The sequence below is a fragment of the Oryctolagus cuniculus genome, chromosome 12 (genome assembly GCF_964237555.1).
Source record: "Oryctolagus cuniculus chromosome 12, mOryCun1.1, whole genome shotgun sequence".
Classification (NCBI taxonomy): Eukaryota; Metazoa; Chordata; class Mammalia; order Lagomorpha; family Leporidae; genus Oryctolagus; species Oryctolagus cuniculus.
The window spans coordinates 48593826-48613921 of NC_091443.1; the positions used below are offsets into that span (position 1 = coordinate 48593826).

Consider the following 20096-nt stretch of genomic DNA (forward strand, 5'->3'; position numbering starts at 1 on the left):
GTATCGGCAAAATTCTTAAGGTCCTGTAATTAATCAGCTTAAACGAGATCATGGTAGACTAAGAAGTGCTAAAGAAATTCACCAGGATTAGTTAGATCTGTCAGTCCACCACATTGAGTTGTTTCTTGGCAGTTATTGGAGGCTTGGAATGTGTCCTACAGTTTGGGTGGATTATTTGGTAGGAGAATGGTTGTTTTGCATACTTTAAGTAGGATATAGGCTATGCTAATTGTAGTCCTTATGTGTTTGCTAATGACAAACAAATTTAGCTCATCACTATTTACCATCCTGAGTCTCTTTGGTTTTTATTTTTTCCTCCTACACTATGTTGAGTGCAGGTTTGTCTTCCTAGGAGTCTTTGAAGTTTTGTTAAAGAGTCAGTTCATTTCTTTGCCATAGTAACCACAGATAGAATTGGAAGACTTCCATGTTTGGAATAACAACTGGAATTTAGTCATCAGTTCCTACAGCGCCACAAAATAATAGAACATGTTTAGATTTTAATTCCAAGTTTGAAAGTATGAGTCTTGCAAAATGGGAAACATTTTACACATGCTTATTTTTCTATGTAATTGGCTTATTTTCATTCTTTTAAAAAATTAACTCCTTATTTCCTGCAGCAGTATGTTTAATGCTTTTAGTTGCTGTTTTTCTCTCTTGAGGGTGGAGTGGGGACACAAAGTTTAAGGATATCATGTTAACCAACTGTATTTCTTTGCATTTTTCAGAAGACGGCCAGTATTTTCTAAAGGTTCTCATACCTAGTTATGCTGCTGGATCTATAATTGGGAAGGGAGGACAGACAATTGTTCAGTTGCAAAAAGAAACTGGAGCCACCATCAAGCTGTCTAAGTCCAAAGATTTTTATCCAGGTAGGTGCAGTGGTAAAGAGCTTGTTTGATGAATTCCCAAGCAAAGTAAGAGAGAACCTACATGTGTTGTATGTTGTCTCAGAAGAAATTGTTAAACAATAGTGAGGGACTTTATAAATTGCTGTGTTAGAGTATGTTATGGACAAATTTTCAGCATATTTCCATGGTTGGTTATGTCTTTTCCCTATAATCGATATGTACTGTGTATGTGACTTCAGTGGATTGCAAGATTGTTCTTTTGCATATTTCTGAATACTTTTATTAGGAAAAATACTCAAAAATTTAAAGATAGAACCCTGGACAGCTGGTATCAGGAAATAGGGTTCTTCTAAAGTTTTCAGACATCATTGTAATGACAATTAGTCTAGAGTGAATTCAAAGGTGGGGGTAGGGAGGCTTCTTAAAGAATGGACCATTTACTTCTGAATCCATTATGTACCTCTTTCTGCTTCATTGCTTTGTTTGTTGGCCTTGGAGTGAAGAGGACAAGAGCTGCCTCTTCAGATTTTTAAAATTTTGTGATTTTAATGTAATTGGAATAAGGAAATCTGTATTGTTATATAAGAAGTAAAATAATATTGCAAAATTTGTGTTACTTAAGAGCTTTATTGCTTAAAATATGTGTAACAGTTTTAAAATATGCTTAACAGTTGGTACAGTAAACTATTGGAATATGGCAAGTTTCCTAGGTGGTATCTTTTTTTATTTTTACTTTTCAGTGTGTTTTATTATTTCAGGTGTTATACAGTTCTGCATGTTCATCTTTTCTTTCATTTTTCATCATTTTGCTACTTAATGTACGTATTTTAAGTTTAATGGAGAAGTCTCCTAATTGAGTAGTGTATCTCGTAGTTAAAATGTTATTAGCTGATTTGATTTTACATAGATCTAGCTTGCCGCCATTTTTGGGGGTCATTTTAGCTTTATGGCTATAAAGATACTGGTTCAATGCTGAGGGAACTGATAACTGCTTATTTTTTTTTTCCTGTTGGAAAAGAAAGCTGATTTGCTTTTAGTGATCTAATTCACTAAGAGTACTTTAGTACAGAAAAGACATCTGGCATGAACGTAAGCAAAAACATTTGGAGGACTTCTTTTTCGTAGCCAATAGCTTGGTGGGAGAATGGACCATTATACTGGATAAGAAGGTTTTGCAGTGGTTGAAACTATCATTTAGTTATATAAACTAAATGTATCATTTTGACTTAACATACCTTTATCAAATTAAAACACATGCGATCTATTGAATATAATAGCTCTGTAAAGTTTGTTCCTGTGAGTGTAGTTTTGCAGATGGCTTTCCTTGTCTGAGAAACTTTCCTTATGCATTAGGAAAGTTTGCTAACAAATTCATATTCATACATTTAAAAGGTATATTATGATGAAAAAAATCAATATGGAATTCCGAAAACCCTTAGTAGAAATAAAAGCACTCAAAAGAGCTTGATTGCAGAATTAATAACATGATAGTTCTAGGAAAAGAGCTGCAATGGTAAATTAAATTCACTGTCAATAGATGAAAATGAAATAGCTTTTTTGCATTATACATGAGGTGGTATCAGATGTGCAGGGATGTTACAGAAAATTGGTGTTTATCAAGGATATTCCAAATAGTAAATTAAATGCCTTTTCATTTGAATATAGTTTATTTTCTGTGGGTTGGAAAGGGTGCACTGAGAATTAGATCTTTTGTGTTTAGTCTACTTAATTGTGCATTTTTTTCTTATTACATTGAAATTGCTTATTTTATTTATAGTTCGGAGGCACGTTATTTGTATAGAGCAAGGACATCCGTTGGAAAAAATGGGAAGCTGGAATGTGCTGAATAAAATTGTGTGTGTGTGGTGACGTAACCTGTTCAAATGTGAGTTGAAATGTCTGTCGGATAAAAGAAGGCTTATCCTTTGCCTGTAACAGGTGGAAACCAATCACACACTGTGGAGTCAATTTTAAGGATAAAATAAAGCATTGTAGTTTTTGAGAAGCTTTAAGAATTCTGAACAGTTAGTATTAAAATATGATTTTAACCAGGTTATTACCTGTTTGAAAAGATACATCTCTTTTCTTCCAATAGATTTTAATTTTAGTGGTGTTTCTTTTCACATTTGACCACAAGCCTGTGGAATTACCCAAGGTACTGGTATTCTTCAACAACAGCCTGTGGGCTCCTTTCAACTTATCTTACTCAGATACATTTAAGGAATACTTACCTTGCACGTGTCAAATCAGCGAAATTATAAAGCTGTGATTCATATTGTCTAGTTATAAAGGGTTTCTTTAAGGATTATGCAATAATTCAGAAGCCCTTTGTGTGAATATGTTTATGATTGTTTTATTAGCATGAATATGCCTGGTGTTTATTTCATGAAGCATTTTTCTGTTTCTCATTTGATAAGAAAGTATATTTGGGGAAAAGTGTACTTTGGTTTTATAATCTAATAGATCTATTCAAATTACCTAAGTATTGAAAAAGAATGATATTGTGTTCATAAGGTTTAGTTCAGATACTACTGGATGTATGACAGAATACAGTTACACTTTAAGGATATTTCAATAAATTTCACCTCTATTGAAATATATTTAAAAACAATTATGGCCAAAGTGATCTCTTCAAAATTGTTTTTCCTTTTTTGTTTTCTTTTTGGCTCAGGTTATATCTTTCAAATAACTTTAAGCAACTCTGCCTTTCTGAGTAATTTAAAAAATTTTCACTGAAATGAAGGAAAGATTTTTGCACTTGGTTGGTATGAATATAGAATTTGCACCTTATGTTTTTCAACATGTTAAATATTGAATAAAATAATAAGAAAATCGTATGATAAGGAATTATGAAGTATATTTTTCAATTACTTTAATCAAAAGAACATAATCTATTATTAGATTTATTTTTTGTTATCTTGTATAATTCATTTACTTTTAAAAATCTCATCTTAGAGAATATTGACTTATTACTGGTGGTTTAGAAATATGTCTCTTTTTCTTACTTAATTAAATCTACTGAATTGGGCTTATTTATATATCCTTTTATAATTATATTACATTAAGTTCCCTTGTAGTAAAAAAGACCTTTCCGATTTTGGGAAATATACTCATTTTTTGAAAGGTGATAGTTTTTTTCTAATTCTTATATTTGATATCTGAAGATGGTTATTTGTTTTCCTTAATAAATAGGAGATTTTATCAGTTAAAATTCTGTAATAGAAGTTTCGAAGATGAAATCAGAAAAACTTACTGAATACCTTATTGGTTGGGAGTAGGAAAGGATGTATAAAATAAGTATTTTCTTCTGTACCTTAGATTTTAGAACACTTTGTAGTACATCTATTTTTATTCTGTCATATGACACTGGAGATATTCATTGTATCAGTCAAATAGGAATCCTTCACTATGATATTGGAATGTTTTTGTGTGTAATGTTTACTGTTTTCATATTTGTAGGTTATAAAATAGGATTGCATTTAATATATATTATTTCATTTTATGATCCTTAATTTAAACTTTAAATTCGTTATTCTTAGATCCATTATGTCTTGGTTTTATTGCTGTTCAACCTGAATGTTGCTTTGTCTTGAAATCACAAGCTGTACAATACATTTTTTAAAATCATGGAAAAGCAGAATATAAGTAAAAATTATTTTATGAGGGAAATATCTTACGCTGCTTTTATTGGGAAATAATTCAATGGTCAATTTAATGTTTAGAAATAGGATTATAAACAAATGATTTTTTTTGAAATTCATTGGATAATGAACTTTAAAATGCAGTGCTTCTGTTGATATTGTTTAGGGAAGAGTATTACAGTATTGGTAGTACATGTGAATATTAATCTTTTAGTTTCTCAAAGTTGCAGTCTGTACTTTGTTCTTTGATCTTAGATGCAAAATACCTTAGAAACTTACCGGTATATATTTCAAAAACAAAATTAATAGAGAAATAGAACTGTTACCAGTAGAGAAAATATAGTAGTATAATTTTCAACATTATTGGGGGGGTTTCATAGGATAGTTATCATTTTATATCATACAATTCCTTTAGTTTTCGTATGATCACAGAGTTGCTGATACATATTTTTCCTTAAATCTTAAAGTTGTAATGTTTGCATTTGACATACTATCTACTGCTATAGATTACTTTATATTTTGTCTCTCTTATCCTTAGTTGAAGGATTAATCTTGTCTTTCACTTAGACATTAGGAGCTCTGTGGAAATTTGCTCTTTTTATTAAATATGTTCTTAGTTTAATTAAAAGGAAAGCTGAACATCTGAAGAAACATTATTGTCATAACACAATCTATGTTAACACTGTATTTTTCCAAAGTTATGATTTTTACCCTTCAGGCATACAAATGTTTTGTGGCCTGAGATTTTTCATTTTATTTGATTTTTTAATTTCATTCTGATGTTTTGCCTTTTATCATTGGTTTATTGAGTTATGGAACATCATTATAATGTTGGTATTTTCATGCATCAAATAGCGCAATGTTACTTCAAAATTTACCATTTGAAGACTTCTGGGTTTTGGAAAAATAGCTCATTTAAAATTTGGGACATTGTAAGGAAATACATTTAGCAGCATTGCCTTGCAGGTATCACCTACAGGATTCCTTGGATAGTTTAAAAATAGTGCACACAGCTGTTGAGATAGTTCAATATTTATGTATCATTTATGTTTCATATAATAAACAAAAAGGAAAAATGATCTGTGTCTGGGAAACACTAAGGAGTGTGTGATACTACTAAAGCACAACCAACAAACCATCAATCAAAAACCCACTCATGTATTTTATTGTTAATATATTTTGTTTTGCTCTGACTTAAGACAATTTGTTTTAAAAATTCTTTATTAAGTGACACAATGGCATTAGTTGAACATTTATGATGCAATGTATTACCTAAAATTTAGCACCTAATAAACATTTCTTTTTAAAACCGCCTAGTTTAGTCTTAGTTCTGTTTCCAGTTTAGTGGAACTATCTTTTAAATCACAACTTTTGTGAGCAAATGTAGCTTTTCAAAATAAAGCTTGGTGGGGGGGGCAGGATGAGGGTGGGAGATTCGTGCTTGATTGCCATCTCATTTCCATCTTTGGATACAGCTCTAGCATAAAGTTAAACAACATCTGCAGAGATCTGACTGACAAACATCTCTCTGGGACTCATCATTGCAGCCTGCAGCAGGTGCATTCAGCTTTGCAGTCTTTTCCAAAAAGAGGTTAGTTTGTTCTAACATTTATCAGTAGACCAGCGGGAACAAGTGACTAGAGAGAAGAGGTTGGTTGTCACTTGTCCAGTGCTGGAATACTACAGGTAATTGGAATGGACTGGTGGGAAGTACAGCCGTGTGTGTCTCACATTGCACTGCAGCTGCTATGGAGCTTAATTACCCTGACCCTCAGAGACTGAAGTGTCATGGTATAAAACGCAGCATGCAGGAAATGAAGCAGTACTTTTCAGTAGTTTCTGATGTTTAGGTTGGTGAAGTTTCCATTTTCTTCATCTCTCCATTTAAAGACTAGGTGGCTTTTAAAATGGAATTACTGAAGCTAAAATGATTTACCATGCATCCAATAGAATAACCCTAAGAAAAGGGTGGGAGGTTTAGGTCTAGAAATAAGCAGAAAGTATCATTAAGTCAGAAGCATTTAAAATTTCTCTGTTCTCCAAGTACATTTTTAATGCATGAGTGAGTGGAAATAAGTGGGAATACTACGTGGTTCTTTTAAAATTATTACCTGAGATTAACATCTATTTACTTTTATAGGAAAAATAAGCCATGTAAAATTAAGTTATATCTTTTTAGTATGTTAAGGACTTTGGCCAGGGAACTTTATATTTTGAAATGTGCCAACGATCATGATAGTTACATCATATTAAAATATTTTAAAGATATTTGCACATAATATAAGAGTGCTATCGAAATGATTAAATGATTCCTTGCCACATTTTATTATAAGCAGATTAAAATTGAGTCAGCTAAAAGCCTAAAGTTAGTCTGTTGTTTTTAATGACTCTACCTGTTTGCAGTAGTTACTTAAGAATGTGCTTCCATGATGGTACAGAAGTTTATTGTGTGTGCTAATATTATTCCCAGTAATGAGAGTTGTCTCTTACCACAGTCCTGATCAGAAATTGGCCCTTTAGTGAAAACAGTTCTTAAGGTTATAATGTCTTTAAACTAGATCTGGCAAGATACACTGCTATTTTAAGGTAATTTGCAATATAAACAGAAAAAACAATCTGGAGTCTCTGTGAAGCAATTTTGTAGTTTTATTAGCTTTAGTAATTTGACGAATTTTTTTGGTATCCATTGAATATAATTTGTCAGTTACTCAAGGGAATTAAATTCTGGTGTTGCTCAGATTATTTTTTTCCTAACATGTTTTCTAACCTTTATATGTTTTCTGAAGGTTCTTTTTTTTGTAACCAATATTGGCAGTAACTATTTGATTCTGAAGATACTGCGTGCAAGAAAATTATTTTTATTTTAATTCAATTATGGATTGTTGATCATTTATCGGCAGTTATAATAATTAAGAGAAGTAAGATTCAGATAATCCTCTCTAGAGGTCAAGAGAAATATTGCAGTACTTTTGTACATATATCATTTCATTTTTTAATCAAAGTTTTCATTTTTGATGTCATGAACTATTATTTTCTTTTCAATTCTTACCAATAAAAATTATACTTTAAAATTTCACATATGTACTTCACTATAATTTTTTAAGTTTTGATAAAGAAGAAATTTAAAAAACAAATGTTTTTAGATTATATAGTGGAAAAAAAGAATATTGTATAAATTGGTAAACTTTGGAGATATGTTCAGTATTTGCTAAATTTTGAACACTCTATGGATATCCTTTCCCATGACAAATCTTGATCATGAAAACACATTCTATCTTCACTCCATCATTGATCTTTTGCTGCTTCCTGCAGGGCCTGTCATAGCATCGTTGACAGGACCAGATGAAAAATGAAATCAGTATCTTGAGTTTTTTAACAGCAAAATGATACAGGTAAGATTATTTGGTGTGGAAAGTAAAACATTTTTGTCCATTCTCAAGATAATTTTATATAGATACTTAAAATTAATGTTAAATTTTTATTTCTTAGTTCAAGTTCTCTTATGTCTTACTGATGTTCAGTAAACTTTCAATTTATAAGGAATTTTATTCTGAACTCAGTAAATTTTTAAATTTTAGAGAATGTGTCTTATTTTCCTTGTGAAACTGAGCATATTTTTTGAAGTTTTGAGGAATAATTTTTTGTTCTAAAATATTTTTGAAAATTAGCTATACATCGAAGTCCCCATAATTCTATTCATGAGATATATTTTCAGGCAATGAATTAGTTATTAACTAAGATATCAAATCCTTTTTCCTTCTATGACATAATAAATGATGGTTCTCAGCTTATTTAGTTTTTAAAAACCATTTTAATCCCAAAGAAGATGGTTGTATTCAACCAGTTGTTAATAATTTGCTGCTCTGGGAGTTAGATTGGGCCATGTTTCTGGTTTTTTAAGATCCAGTGATTTGGGAGGAATGGTGGAAAAAAAGAAATGGTGTAATGGGTTTCTGTTACACACAGTGGTAGGGGATGGAATGCATGGTTCTGTTTTCTTTTTACTTGTTTGATGTTGCTAAATATTTTAGCGCTTTAATTTTCATCATACTCATCTTTGAAATACTTTTAAAAGTATATTTTCTTCATTAAGGGAATATAGGTGTGATTTTATTTGCCACAAGAAGTTGTGCTTCCCATTTCTCCTTAGATTTTGCTTTCAACTTTTTATATTGCATCTTTGTCAAAGATTAAATGATGACATTATTAAGTAACTAAGAGGCTTTCTGTTGGAAGCATTTGGACAAATTGTAGAATTGTGGAACTGGGTGAAAGTGATGTGGAGCTTACGTATGACCTCTTCCAGAATCTTCACTTGACAGTTGAGAAGATGAAGGCATCAAAAGATTAAATTTATGCAAAATTTTTCTAATGACAACCATTTTCCTGTGGCTTTTAAATATAATTTCTGAATTTGTGGTGCATTTGTAGTAGGTTCTTTATTTTTCTTTTAGGTTTGCTCTAGTTTTTCTTTATTCTGTGTGGATATGACTGAGGAGAAAAGTCCCTAACTTTTTCCTACACCTAGATTTTTAAAATGAGTATGTTCTTTAACAAAAGAGAACAACAAAATAAAAAACAGAGTAGGATGATGTCCCAGTAGTTATTTTACAGTTTTTTTAAAAGTTGATTTGCCACACCACAGGACCAAAAACAGGGAGTTCTTTCCTCATTGTAACATGTTTTTGTAAAAAAAGATCTGATTAATTATATTTCTTAGAAGATGTTGCTTTGTCATTTTTTCTTTTCCTATATTTATACGATTAAAAATGGCCATGTTTTTGGGGTGATTTGTTTCTGCAGCTTTGTTACTTTTCCTCATTAACATTTTTTTTTCTTGCTTATATGTTCCTTATGTACGTATTTTTTATTTTTGGTTAAACAGTATTCAGTTTGATTTTTTAGAAGAGTAGAATTTCTAAGTCAAATTTTGTTTTCAAGGATTATTTCAAGAATCTATGTTTTTTCCATGTTCACATCCCTTCCCTAAGTATGACATTTTTCTATGCATTTATAACAGTTGCTTTAAAAAGGACAAATATTATGATTCAAAAATAAACACAGGGCTAATTGTAATACAACCTAAGTAAGAATGTAACTATGCTATACCATGATGATTAATTTGCAAAAAAAAAAAAAAAAAGAAATGCCGTATTTTCTCTCTTTGTCTAGTCATTAAATTGGTCCACTTCTCAGTTAATTAGAATTCTGATGTTGTTTTCATTGCATTATAGGCTTAAGGACTACTTTCTAATGTAATTACAAAGGTACTTAACATGATTTTGAAGACTTTTCCTTCTACAGCTTTAAACTAAAACAAGACAAAACAAAAAAATCTTTCGTCATAGTTTTTACCCATATCAGTTGAATAATTGGATTAGGATCCATTGATGTGGGAGAATTTATGTCATTCTTCCTGCCTACTGCTCTGTGTTCAAAATACCTCTGTGCTTTACTGACTGCAAATCTGAAAAGATGTGTGAATGAATAAGCAATTTGAGATTTTTTCTCTGAAGTACTCAAGTAGTGTCAATATAGTTTGTGTAGAAGGCAGTCTTGTCTTTAATTTTTCACTACTCTTCTAGTTTATTGATGGAGTGTGTGTGTGTGTGTGTGTGCGTGTAATACCTGTATTTTGGGATAAGTGAAATAATGATTTCAGAAATTAGAACAAACAAGAAATGTATTGTAGTGGAATGATAGGTATAGACTAGGTATTAAAGAGGAAGAGTGGAGAATGACAGAGGAATTTTTTGCCTTCTTTTTTAAGTATGCTATCTTGTGTGGAGGAAACTTAAAGCCAATTTTATGGAATATTCAAAGGCACCTCGAAAATGAAGAACATCATTAAAACACCCTGACTTAAGCAACATGAGCTTAATTAAGATTTAGTAATTAATAAAGTTATTAAAAGTACCTATAATATAAAAGTTCATGGCTATAGCACATTATAGTTAATTTATGGCTATATGACCCAAGTGATAGAGAACACAGAAACCACTTACAGTTTTTCTTGAACACCTGGAAAATCAAAGTGATACACTATCAAAAGTATGATTACTAAATATTTTATTTAAAATCTTTACATCAGCTTCTCCACATTTGTTGGGGGAAATTAACATGTGACTCTGTGGGCAGAAGTTATGTTGTGACTCCTAGAAGAGGGATAATTTAATTTTCTTATTTACTCAGATAAAAAATACACCATGTATGTAGTTGAATATAACTTATTTGCTTAGTTTGACTAGCTTGAAATATCAAGGTGTTTATTATACAAGTAATTAAAATTTCAGGAAAGTTACTTTCTAAACATTTAAAATTTCAAGAAAAACTTGAACTACATGAAATGCTAGTGTTTTTCTTATATTAATACATCATTTGATTTTTACCATTATAATTAAAACTGATGAACTTTCTAAAGATTTAATAGATGTACTCTTTTTCATTCCTGATGCCTAGTTGTGAAGATTGTAAGAACCACTAGAAAACAGTTTGTTAAAATAACCCTAGAATTTCTTTATCTGGCTACTTCCCCTGCTCTTCTATGCCAACAATATGCTCTGACTTTAAGTTTGATAGACCTCTGTATGTTCTCTTTGGGGTTAGAACTAAGTGTGCAATGCCCTGCAGATCTTAGTCTCAACCTATGGAGCAGGAAGAGACAAAAAAAGATGAAAACCTGGTTATAATAAAGTTTTCATAAGCATTCAATGGGAGAATTACATCTACAAGTTGAAATTACCTCTGTCAGTGAGTGGCAGGGTCTTCAGAGGGAGAGGTTCAACTTCAAAGAAGAATTCATAGAGGAGCTGACTGGATTTTGAAAGTTGAATTTTTAGTTTGCATGGTGGACAAGGGTGGAAGGTCATTTAAAGCACAGAGATAGAAAAATATACAGACATAAAGGTATGAAAAAAAAATCTTGGTATATTTAAGACTCCAAGGGTAGTTTGTATTTTCTCAGATAAAATGGATTTTGCTGTGTGTGTGTGTGTGTGTGTGGTGGCAAGAGAAGAGACTGGAGGTAGGGGTCATAGGGAGGCATTATAGATATTTTTACAGATAAGAGACAATATGTTACATATGAACCAAATGGCCTGACTAAAAAATATTCATCTTAGATAAACTCGTTAGCAAGAGTTATTTCTTAAGTCTGTTTGTCTCTATTTAAATTGTGCTATTTGTAATTTAGAGGAAAGATTACCCTAATTGTCTAAAAGCAGAATTCAGTATTAGACTGAAGAGTCTGGCTTTCTTCCTAGGACATATAGGTAGAATGAAAGACTTATTTATTAAGAAGACAAATGACAGAGGGAAACCTAAGGTAACTAGAAAGATAGAAAAAGATCTTAAGAAGTGTAAGAGTTATGCTGAATTCAACAAATATTTGCCTAGTGTGGAAGAAAAAACAATGTAGGGACCTAAAGAAAGGCAAATGTCGGTGAAGACCGTTTTGCACTAAACTCTGGAGGCAGAAACCTGAATTTAATAGTTGCTCACTTTTACATATAGCATTGTCTGTTTAGAGTTACTGACCTGAATGGTTTCTTTAACTAGTTTACTTCTTATTCATAGCAGTTTAGAATCATATACCTGGTAAAATTTTTTCTCATGTTCTGAATTTTTCAATATGTAAACCTTTCTAGATTTTATGGCATAAAATGATGAATTTATTTTTAATTCGATGAAATTTAGGGATTTGCACAATGTACATCTATTTTTTATATTTGAGTTTGAAGCCATTTAAACACTGAAGCTTTGATATTTTTTAGAAACACTGGTATTTTATATTAAAGGAAATAGAAACTTACCACTTATTTATTAGTAGGTACTCTGTTATGTAGTAAGTTTGATTAGAATTTTGTTTAATTGAAAGTCACCAGGATTTTCCAGCATTGATAAACTCTTTCTTAGAAGAATGAATCTTATTGATAAGCTTATAGTTCAGATGAATTATTAAAAAGTGACTGAAAAATATGGCACTATTTTTTCATTTACAAAATGAGATTAAAGTCTGTTTAGCATTTTATACTGATTTGTGAAATCATTGGCTACTTGTGTGGAGAAACATTAAAAAATTGAACAGCTGAAGTGACATTAAGCACCAGATGGGGATTTAAAATAAAAATATTCACTGTGTAATCTTTATTTAAGTGCTATTCATAATTCAGTAATGCCAGTTGTATAACTCAAGGTTGAATTCAGTTTCAAAAGGAAGCATAAGAAAAGTCTCATTGCCTTAAAATTGATGTCCACATGAGTTCATGACTTGTTTACAAAGTGATAAATAACGCAGACAAGGACTACATACATTTTTTTGCAGAGGAAATATGATTATGTATGAGAAACAATGCAATGAAATTTTTGATTGATGAGTTGTTTAAAAGTAACAGTTAAGTTTAACTTTTTTTATAAACTCCATCTGCACAATGATATACTATTTTATATTTTAATGTATCATCTGTTCTGAAATTTTTCAGTGATGTTTTCCTTAAAGTCATGTTTTACACTTAGCCTTCTGAAGAGAGTACCTAGTCTGTTTAAGAAAAGGTATGTTCTTCTCAAAAGTTTTTCTTGAGTTACACTTGTGTATTTGGTATGGTGTTTAAAAACTAGAATGGCACTGTGTATGAAAACACAAACTTATAGTGAGTTAGGTATGCCATATGTGGCATTTTAGGTTGGCATATATCAACTGTGTAATGTACTAGGATTAGTAATTTTACAGTGGAAGGCTGCTACTTACATAGTTTCTGGTTGGTGGGTTTATTATCCTGACCAATCCTTTACTTTGTCAATCCCTGTTTTTAACATTTGTAAAAATCTTTTTGCTGTTGCTATGATTATCATGGGATTTGTCTTCCTGACAAACTTATTCTCTGAACTTTAGATTTTTTTGAAAAGATAGTATATTATTTATGAATGTGAATAGTAGCTTTATGTATTGAATTTTTGTCAAAGTATTATGCTAATATAGTTGCTTTGACCAAAAATGTTTTTTGTAAAGTAAGAATTGAAAACAGTATTTTCAGTTTTAGGAAAAGTACAAATGTTGATAAGAAAAGATTTGAGGTTGTTAGGAGACTTGGTATTGAAAGCAATTAAAAGCAAACTACAATAAACACTGCCCTTTTATGACAGAAATAGTCAATTTTGAATTTATGTCAAAGCTTTCTTGGGCATACTGATATTTTGATTTTTAGAGAATGTTGCTTTTATCAAAGATTTTTTCAGGGAAGTCCCTTCAAATCATCACATTTAAAAATAAGTATCAACTACAATGTGATGGGATAATTTCCATAATTTCAAGGGATAAATCATGTGGGTAAGGACTACATGCATTTTTTTACACTGTACAAAATGATAAAGTTTGTTAAAATGTCAGGAAGTCACACAGACACGTGGGCATTGTTCAGGAATAGAGTGGGTAGGGAAGGGAAAAGATGAGAGAAAGATTTCAGTACTGTGCTCCCTCTAATTCTTTGGGAAGACAGCAGCATGCATTTCTGACTACTACAGATATTCTATATAAATACAATTTTGTTAATAAAAATTTTGAAAAAAATTTGGGGTTGAAAAGTGTCCCAAGTAATAGTTATCTGAACTCATTGTCTTCTATAAATTCTGCCTTTTCAAAAGTCAGGTTCTGGATTTTTTTAATGTTTGCATTAACCTGCCTCTGTCATAGTTAATGGAAAAAATAATGAACTTGTTTTTGAAACTTGTAAGACCTTACAGCTAAAAGTTATTTATTGTTGTAGCTTATTGAGATTTTGTATTTATAGCACTTATTTTAATTCTTAAAATATCACTGTAGTCAGGAATTTTTATTTCCATTTTACAGATGAATGAAAAAATCAGTGGAAATTAAATGGATGTGATATGTTAAGCTAATAATGAACCTGTTTACTGTTAGTGTATAATGTTGCATCAGAATACGTACAAATTAAGTTCAAAAATCAGTGGTCACAATTTAGGTAAGATCCTCCAAACTGCTGTATTAGTTCATGATTGGAGGATGTACAGATGTTTTTGATGAGTCAACAAGTTATTTTCCTGTTATGGAAGGCATACAAATACAGAATTTACCCTTGAAAGGAAAACTATAATTATTAAGTAATTGGAGCCTATAAACTAATTTTCTCTATCTCTTGGCCAAACGTGTGTAAATAGAACTTTTGTATTGTGATATTCTCCTATCTTCATACTGATTTTAGACCTCTGAGATAGTGTGACATTTGACTTTATTTTTAAGGTTGTTTACTTGAAATGATTCAATTGTTCTTGGTTTAGGGCTATAAAACGTAGTCACTAACCTAGTGATTTGTTGAATTATAAACTTATGACTATAATGGTTTATTCATATTACTATGATAGTATTCACTGTAATAAAATTTTTATGGGGAAAATATGCTATGGATGTTATGCAGTGGAATTTATTAAGAGATTATCATATCAGTTTGATACTTCTTAATACCTCTGGGAAGTCAGATGGTATACAGGACTGCTCTGGTTCATGTGGTATCCAGCCAGTTTGAATTCCAGCTCTGCCACTTAGAATTATACATTTTTAGTCTTTTAATTTTCTTGGATCTCCAGTTTTCTTTTCTGCACCGTGGAGTGTCACTACCTCTCTTGTAGGTTTTGACCTGGGTATCAAGAAAGTACAGATAAAATTGTGCCACATAGTAATTTGACATATACTAAGCATTTTAATGAGCTGTCTTTTTTCATTCTCTCTTTTCTATGTTTGTTTCTTTTAAAAATAATACATTTCCAGCAGAGATTTCAAATAAGGAAAGTTACATTAAAGAGGTCCTAAAAAGAAAAAAAATTTGGTTACTTTTTATTTTTTTTCTCATGATTATTATTATTATTATTTTTTTTGACAGGCAAAGTTAGACAGAGAGAGACAGAGACAGAGGGAAAGGTCTTCTTTCCGTTGGTTCAACCCCCAAATGGCCGCTACGGCCAGTGCGCTGTGCCGATCTGAAACCAGGAGCCAGGTGCTTCCTCCTTGTCTCCCATGTGGGTGCAGGGCCCAAGGACTTGGGCCATCCTCTACTGCCTTCCCGGGCCATGGCATAGAGCTGGACTGGGAGAGGAACGACCGGGGACAGAACCCGGGGCCCCAGCTGGGACTAGAACTCTGGGTGCTGGCGCCGCAGGCGGAGGATTAGCCTAGTGAGCCGCGGCGCCAGCCTCTCATGATTATTTTAAAAATATAAGCAGTACAGAGAATATTAAAGCTGAATTCTCCCTTATTCCACTCCTTTCAAACAATTAATATAAATAATTTGTTATATTAATTTAATTTTCTCGATACCTTTCTAATATGCATTCTTATTTTCAGTCAATAATTACGAGTGATAAATGTTTTTAAATCTAGATAGGAATGAGTTTTTAGCATACTCCCTGTTTTGGTTAATGAGCTTCTAAATACTGGAAGGGGTTCTTCTATTTGCAGCTTTTAAAAAAAGTTTATTACATAGCTTTAGAAAAGGTACTCTGATACAAACCTCAAAGACAAGAAGAGCTTTTTTTACTTGTTTATTTCTCATATAGCAGAGATGAATTTGTAATATCACAGAATACTATAATAACTTCACAAACCATTAAGGTTTATTTGTATTGTGACTCTTGATAATTAATTGATCATTTTTTTAAAAGATTTATTTGAAAGATAGAGTTACAGAGAGAGGTAGAGATAGAGAGAGAGGTTCCAGGTTCCACTGGTTCACTCCTCAGTGGCCACAACGGCCGAGCTGTGCGGATCTGAAGCCAGGAGCAAGGAGCTTCTTCCAGGTCTCCCACACAGGCACAGGGGCCCAAGGCCTTGGGCCATCTTACACTGCTTTCCCAGGCCATAGCAGAGAGCTGGATTGGAAGACGAGCAGCTGGGATTAGAACTGGTACCCATATGGGATGCTGGCTCTTCAGGCCAGGGCGTTAACCCACTGTGCCACAACGCTGTCCCTAATGCAACATTTTTGTATGTATTATAAAATAAATATATCTCAAGAGTTTTGATAGGAACTTAACAGGAATAAATCAGGTGACACAGATAATTTAAGACTTTTTCATGAGTATAATTCAAAATACTAAGGCTTTGAAGATCTTTTCTCCATTTGTAAAAAAAAAATCGTAATTAAATGTTGGAGCTAGCTGTTTAGTTATGCAGGTGACAATTTGTAAAACTTCCTTTTCAGATTTGTTTTTGAGCTGTTAAAATTTTTTTGTTGCTTCCAGCAGCGTTCATGTAAGATATAAGATACTTAGTGGTGTGATTCTACTAATGTTATTTTTTAAGGGCCCTGATATATTCCTTTCTATTCTCTAACAAGTATTCACATTTTCTCAGAATCATCACATATACTCTTGATTGCCATTTTGTTAAAATTTTTGTGATAGATCTATATTTTGTCATTATGATTATAAAGCTTAATGCTGTGTTCAAGTACTTTTTATATTAAATATTACTTATGTGTTAAATATTTAAGATTAATCTAATACCAGAGGAACAACTGTAAATGTGATACCATCATTGTATGATTATGTCCTGGAGTACAATAAATTTAATAAGATCATACTGATTCTTAGATTGCTTTGTGGAGAAGCAAGGTCTTAATGAATATCTGACATAGTATAACTTTAGTTTTATATTTGGATTGTCACACCTTTAATTATTTAAGAATACCAGATGATACAGGAAAAAAATAAAGAAACTGAAACTTCACTATAGGTCATTTAATTCCAGAATGACTAAATATTGTAATACAATTTTTCATAGAAAGCTTTTATTTAATAAATATAAATTTCATAAGTACAACTTTTGGATTATAGCAGTTCTTCCCCGTATTCCTGCCCTCCACCCCTAAACCAGCCCACCTTCTACTTCCTCTGCCATCTCATTCTTCATTAAGATTCATTTTTAATTATCATATAGTTTTAAAGCAATGGATTTATTCTTAGAATCTGTAGAGATGATGAGTGAAATATAATTGGAATTGAGAGTAAGGTTAAATGTTGGCAGTTTATAGAGGGAAATTCATGTTAGTCTTGGTTAGAGAGGACTATGGGTTATCTCTGTCTCTGTTTATAATAGAGTATCATTTTAGGTAAAAGAGAAGTTTGAGATAGGCTGCAAACGTTGACAAAACCCCAGATTTCCTTTTCATTTGTGACATTTTTTTCATTAGTATTGAAGTTTCCACAATATATGATGAAGTTGAACATTAATTCCAAAATATTTTCTGTAATCCTCATTGTTGATCTCATTTCCTATTTCATTGAGTAATAAAGTAGTTTGAAAAGCTCCTGACATCAGACCCATCTGAGAATCTGTACATTCTGTATTTTCTCTTATTGTTCTGATAAACTGTATTAGCACCTGGCAAAGTCCAAGTTCCACTTTTACTCTAATTTTCATTCCTCTTGCATATGGAGACACCTTCTTTTGGAAATTATTTTTTTTCCCTGCATTATCAATTTTCTATTCTATGGGATTTTTTTTTCAACTTATAAATGTGCTTTTGTTTCTCTGTTTTTATTTTTTTCTTAAGCATGATTCTTTTTATTGTTTTTCCTGTCTCAATTACTATACCGTTAGCAGTAAATTACCTCACACTGATTGTCCATACTTGTGCAGTTTCTTGATTCTCTCTTGCATCTCTCTTTCAAAGCCATTCCAATTAGGATTTTGACTCTATCCTTCTAGTGGATCAGTTCCTTTGCAACTTTGGTAATTCTAAATCAGTAGCCTGTTTTCAGTCCTCATCTGTGTATAACAGCAGCATTTGACACAGGAATTACTGGTATTTGATTTAAAACTCTTCATTTTGCTGGAAGCACACCTCTACCTCATTGGCTGCTGTCTCATGTTTTCTTCACGGCTTCTTCTCATTTCCTTCAGTCCTTGGACCACCATTCATTTTTTGCTTTTTTTTTTTTTTTTCTATACATGCTTATTCCCTTGATCATCTTAACCAGAATCATGGCTTTAAAAACAAGCTACTCTTCTTTGATGACTACTAAGTGTTTGTATCCATTCTGGACCTTTCAACTGCCTACTTTATTTTATGTGTATGTTTAACATGTGTGGTACAACTGAATATGATTTTAAATATTCTGATCTTTCTTACAGCCACCCAAAACAACTTCTCCCACTGTTTCCTGCATAGTATATGCAATGTTGCCCTCCAGTTTCTAAGTCAATAAATTGGAAGTCATCTTCACCTTTTTTTCTGTCAAATTCTATATGTTATCGGTCATGATTCTGATTATGTTCAAGATATTTTCCTTAAAGGAAAACCAAATAATCAAGCCCAAAGCACATACCGAGATATATAAATAAATGTTACAAAAAGGTTTTCTGCTGTGCTTAGCCAAATAAAGAATTAACCTAAAGATATGGTTCTGTGTGAATTTGGTGTTAAAGCTGTTTTTAGCAGATGGCAAAAAGTAACCTGCTCATGTTATTGGGTTGACCTAAGCCCCCGATTATTTATAATTTCAAAAGGTAAAGCATTGAGAAGGCCTGATTTATTTATTTATTTATTCATTCATTCATTCATTCATTTTTATTTATTTTTGTGAGCAAGGCAAGATTTATGTAAGTCAGAAACTTCCTGCTGTAGCAGCAAGGAAGGGGACTATTTTTTAAATATTTACTTATTTATTTTGAAAGAGTTACAGGGGGAAAGAGGAAAGAGAGAGAGAGAGAGAGGGAGAGAGAGAGAGAGAGAGACAGAGAGAGGGAGAGTGCTTCTGTCCACTGGTTCATTACCCAGATGGCTGAAGTGGCCAGTAGTGAACCAGGCCAAAGCCAGGAGCTAGGAGCATCATCCAGGTCCTCCATGTGGGTAGCAGGGACCCAAACACTTGGGCCATCTGCTGATGTTTTTCCCACGCCATTAGCAGAGAGATGGATCAGAATGAAGCTACCTGGATGCTAACCGGTGTCCTTATGGGATGGTCAGTGTCACAGCTGGTGGCTTTACCTGTCATGCCACAATGCTGGCCCTTTGGTTCATTTTTTGTTTTATGTTACTAGAAAGTCTATATGAAATAATCTACACTTGAAGGAATGTGAGGATCCATATATCCAATATAGTAACATAAATGTATTTTTGCCTGCAGGAATTGAGTTTCAAAGAATAAATATGTGTATGTACAGTGGGACATCATTCAGCCTTAAAAGGGTTTTATTGGTATTTCCAGTAACATGGGTGAACCTGAAGAACATTATGCTAAATGGAATAATCCAGACAGGAAAAAGACAAATATTGTGTGATTTCAATTATATGTGGATCTAAAAAAGTTAAAAATTAAATACGTATATATAGAGAGTAGAACAGTGGTTACCACGGGCAGGGAGGAAATGGAGAGAAGTAAAGCACAGGATACAAATGTAGTTAGGATAGCTAAGTCTAGAGGTCTAATATACAGTCTGAGGACTATAATTTATGTGGTATACCAAAAACTTGCTAACAGTAGATTGTAGGTGCTCTTACCATAAACAAAGTTGGTATGGAAAATACTGTATGTATTAATTTGTATGATGTAGTAAGCATTTCATTATGTGTATATATGTGTGTGTGTATAT

General features: G+C 32.1%; 1 protein-coding gene across 8 annotated transcripts in view; it reads left to right on the forward strand.

The window, feature by feature from the left end:
• The window catches only part of NOVA1 (NOVA alternative splicing regulator 1), a 155172-nt gene that overhangs the window by 1247 nt on the left and 133829 nt on the right, over positions 1–20096 (forward strand). For 6 of the 8 annotated variants that reach the window (XR_011380473.1, XM_008269458.4, XM_017348235.3 and 3 more), the window contains exon 2: positions 729–872. Coding sequence is in view for 5 of the 8 variants with exons in the window: in XM_008269458.4 (XP_008267680.1) it covers positions 729–872 (144 nt within the window). In the remaining 3 variants the exon portion in view is untranslated. Of the gene's footprint in view, positions 1–728; positions 873–5965; positions 6084–7804; positions 7885–20096 lie in introns of those variants that run through there. The other 2 variants (XM_070053337.1, XM_051822735.2) reach the window with 1 other exon arrangement.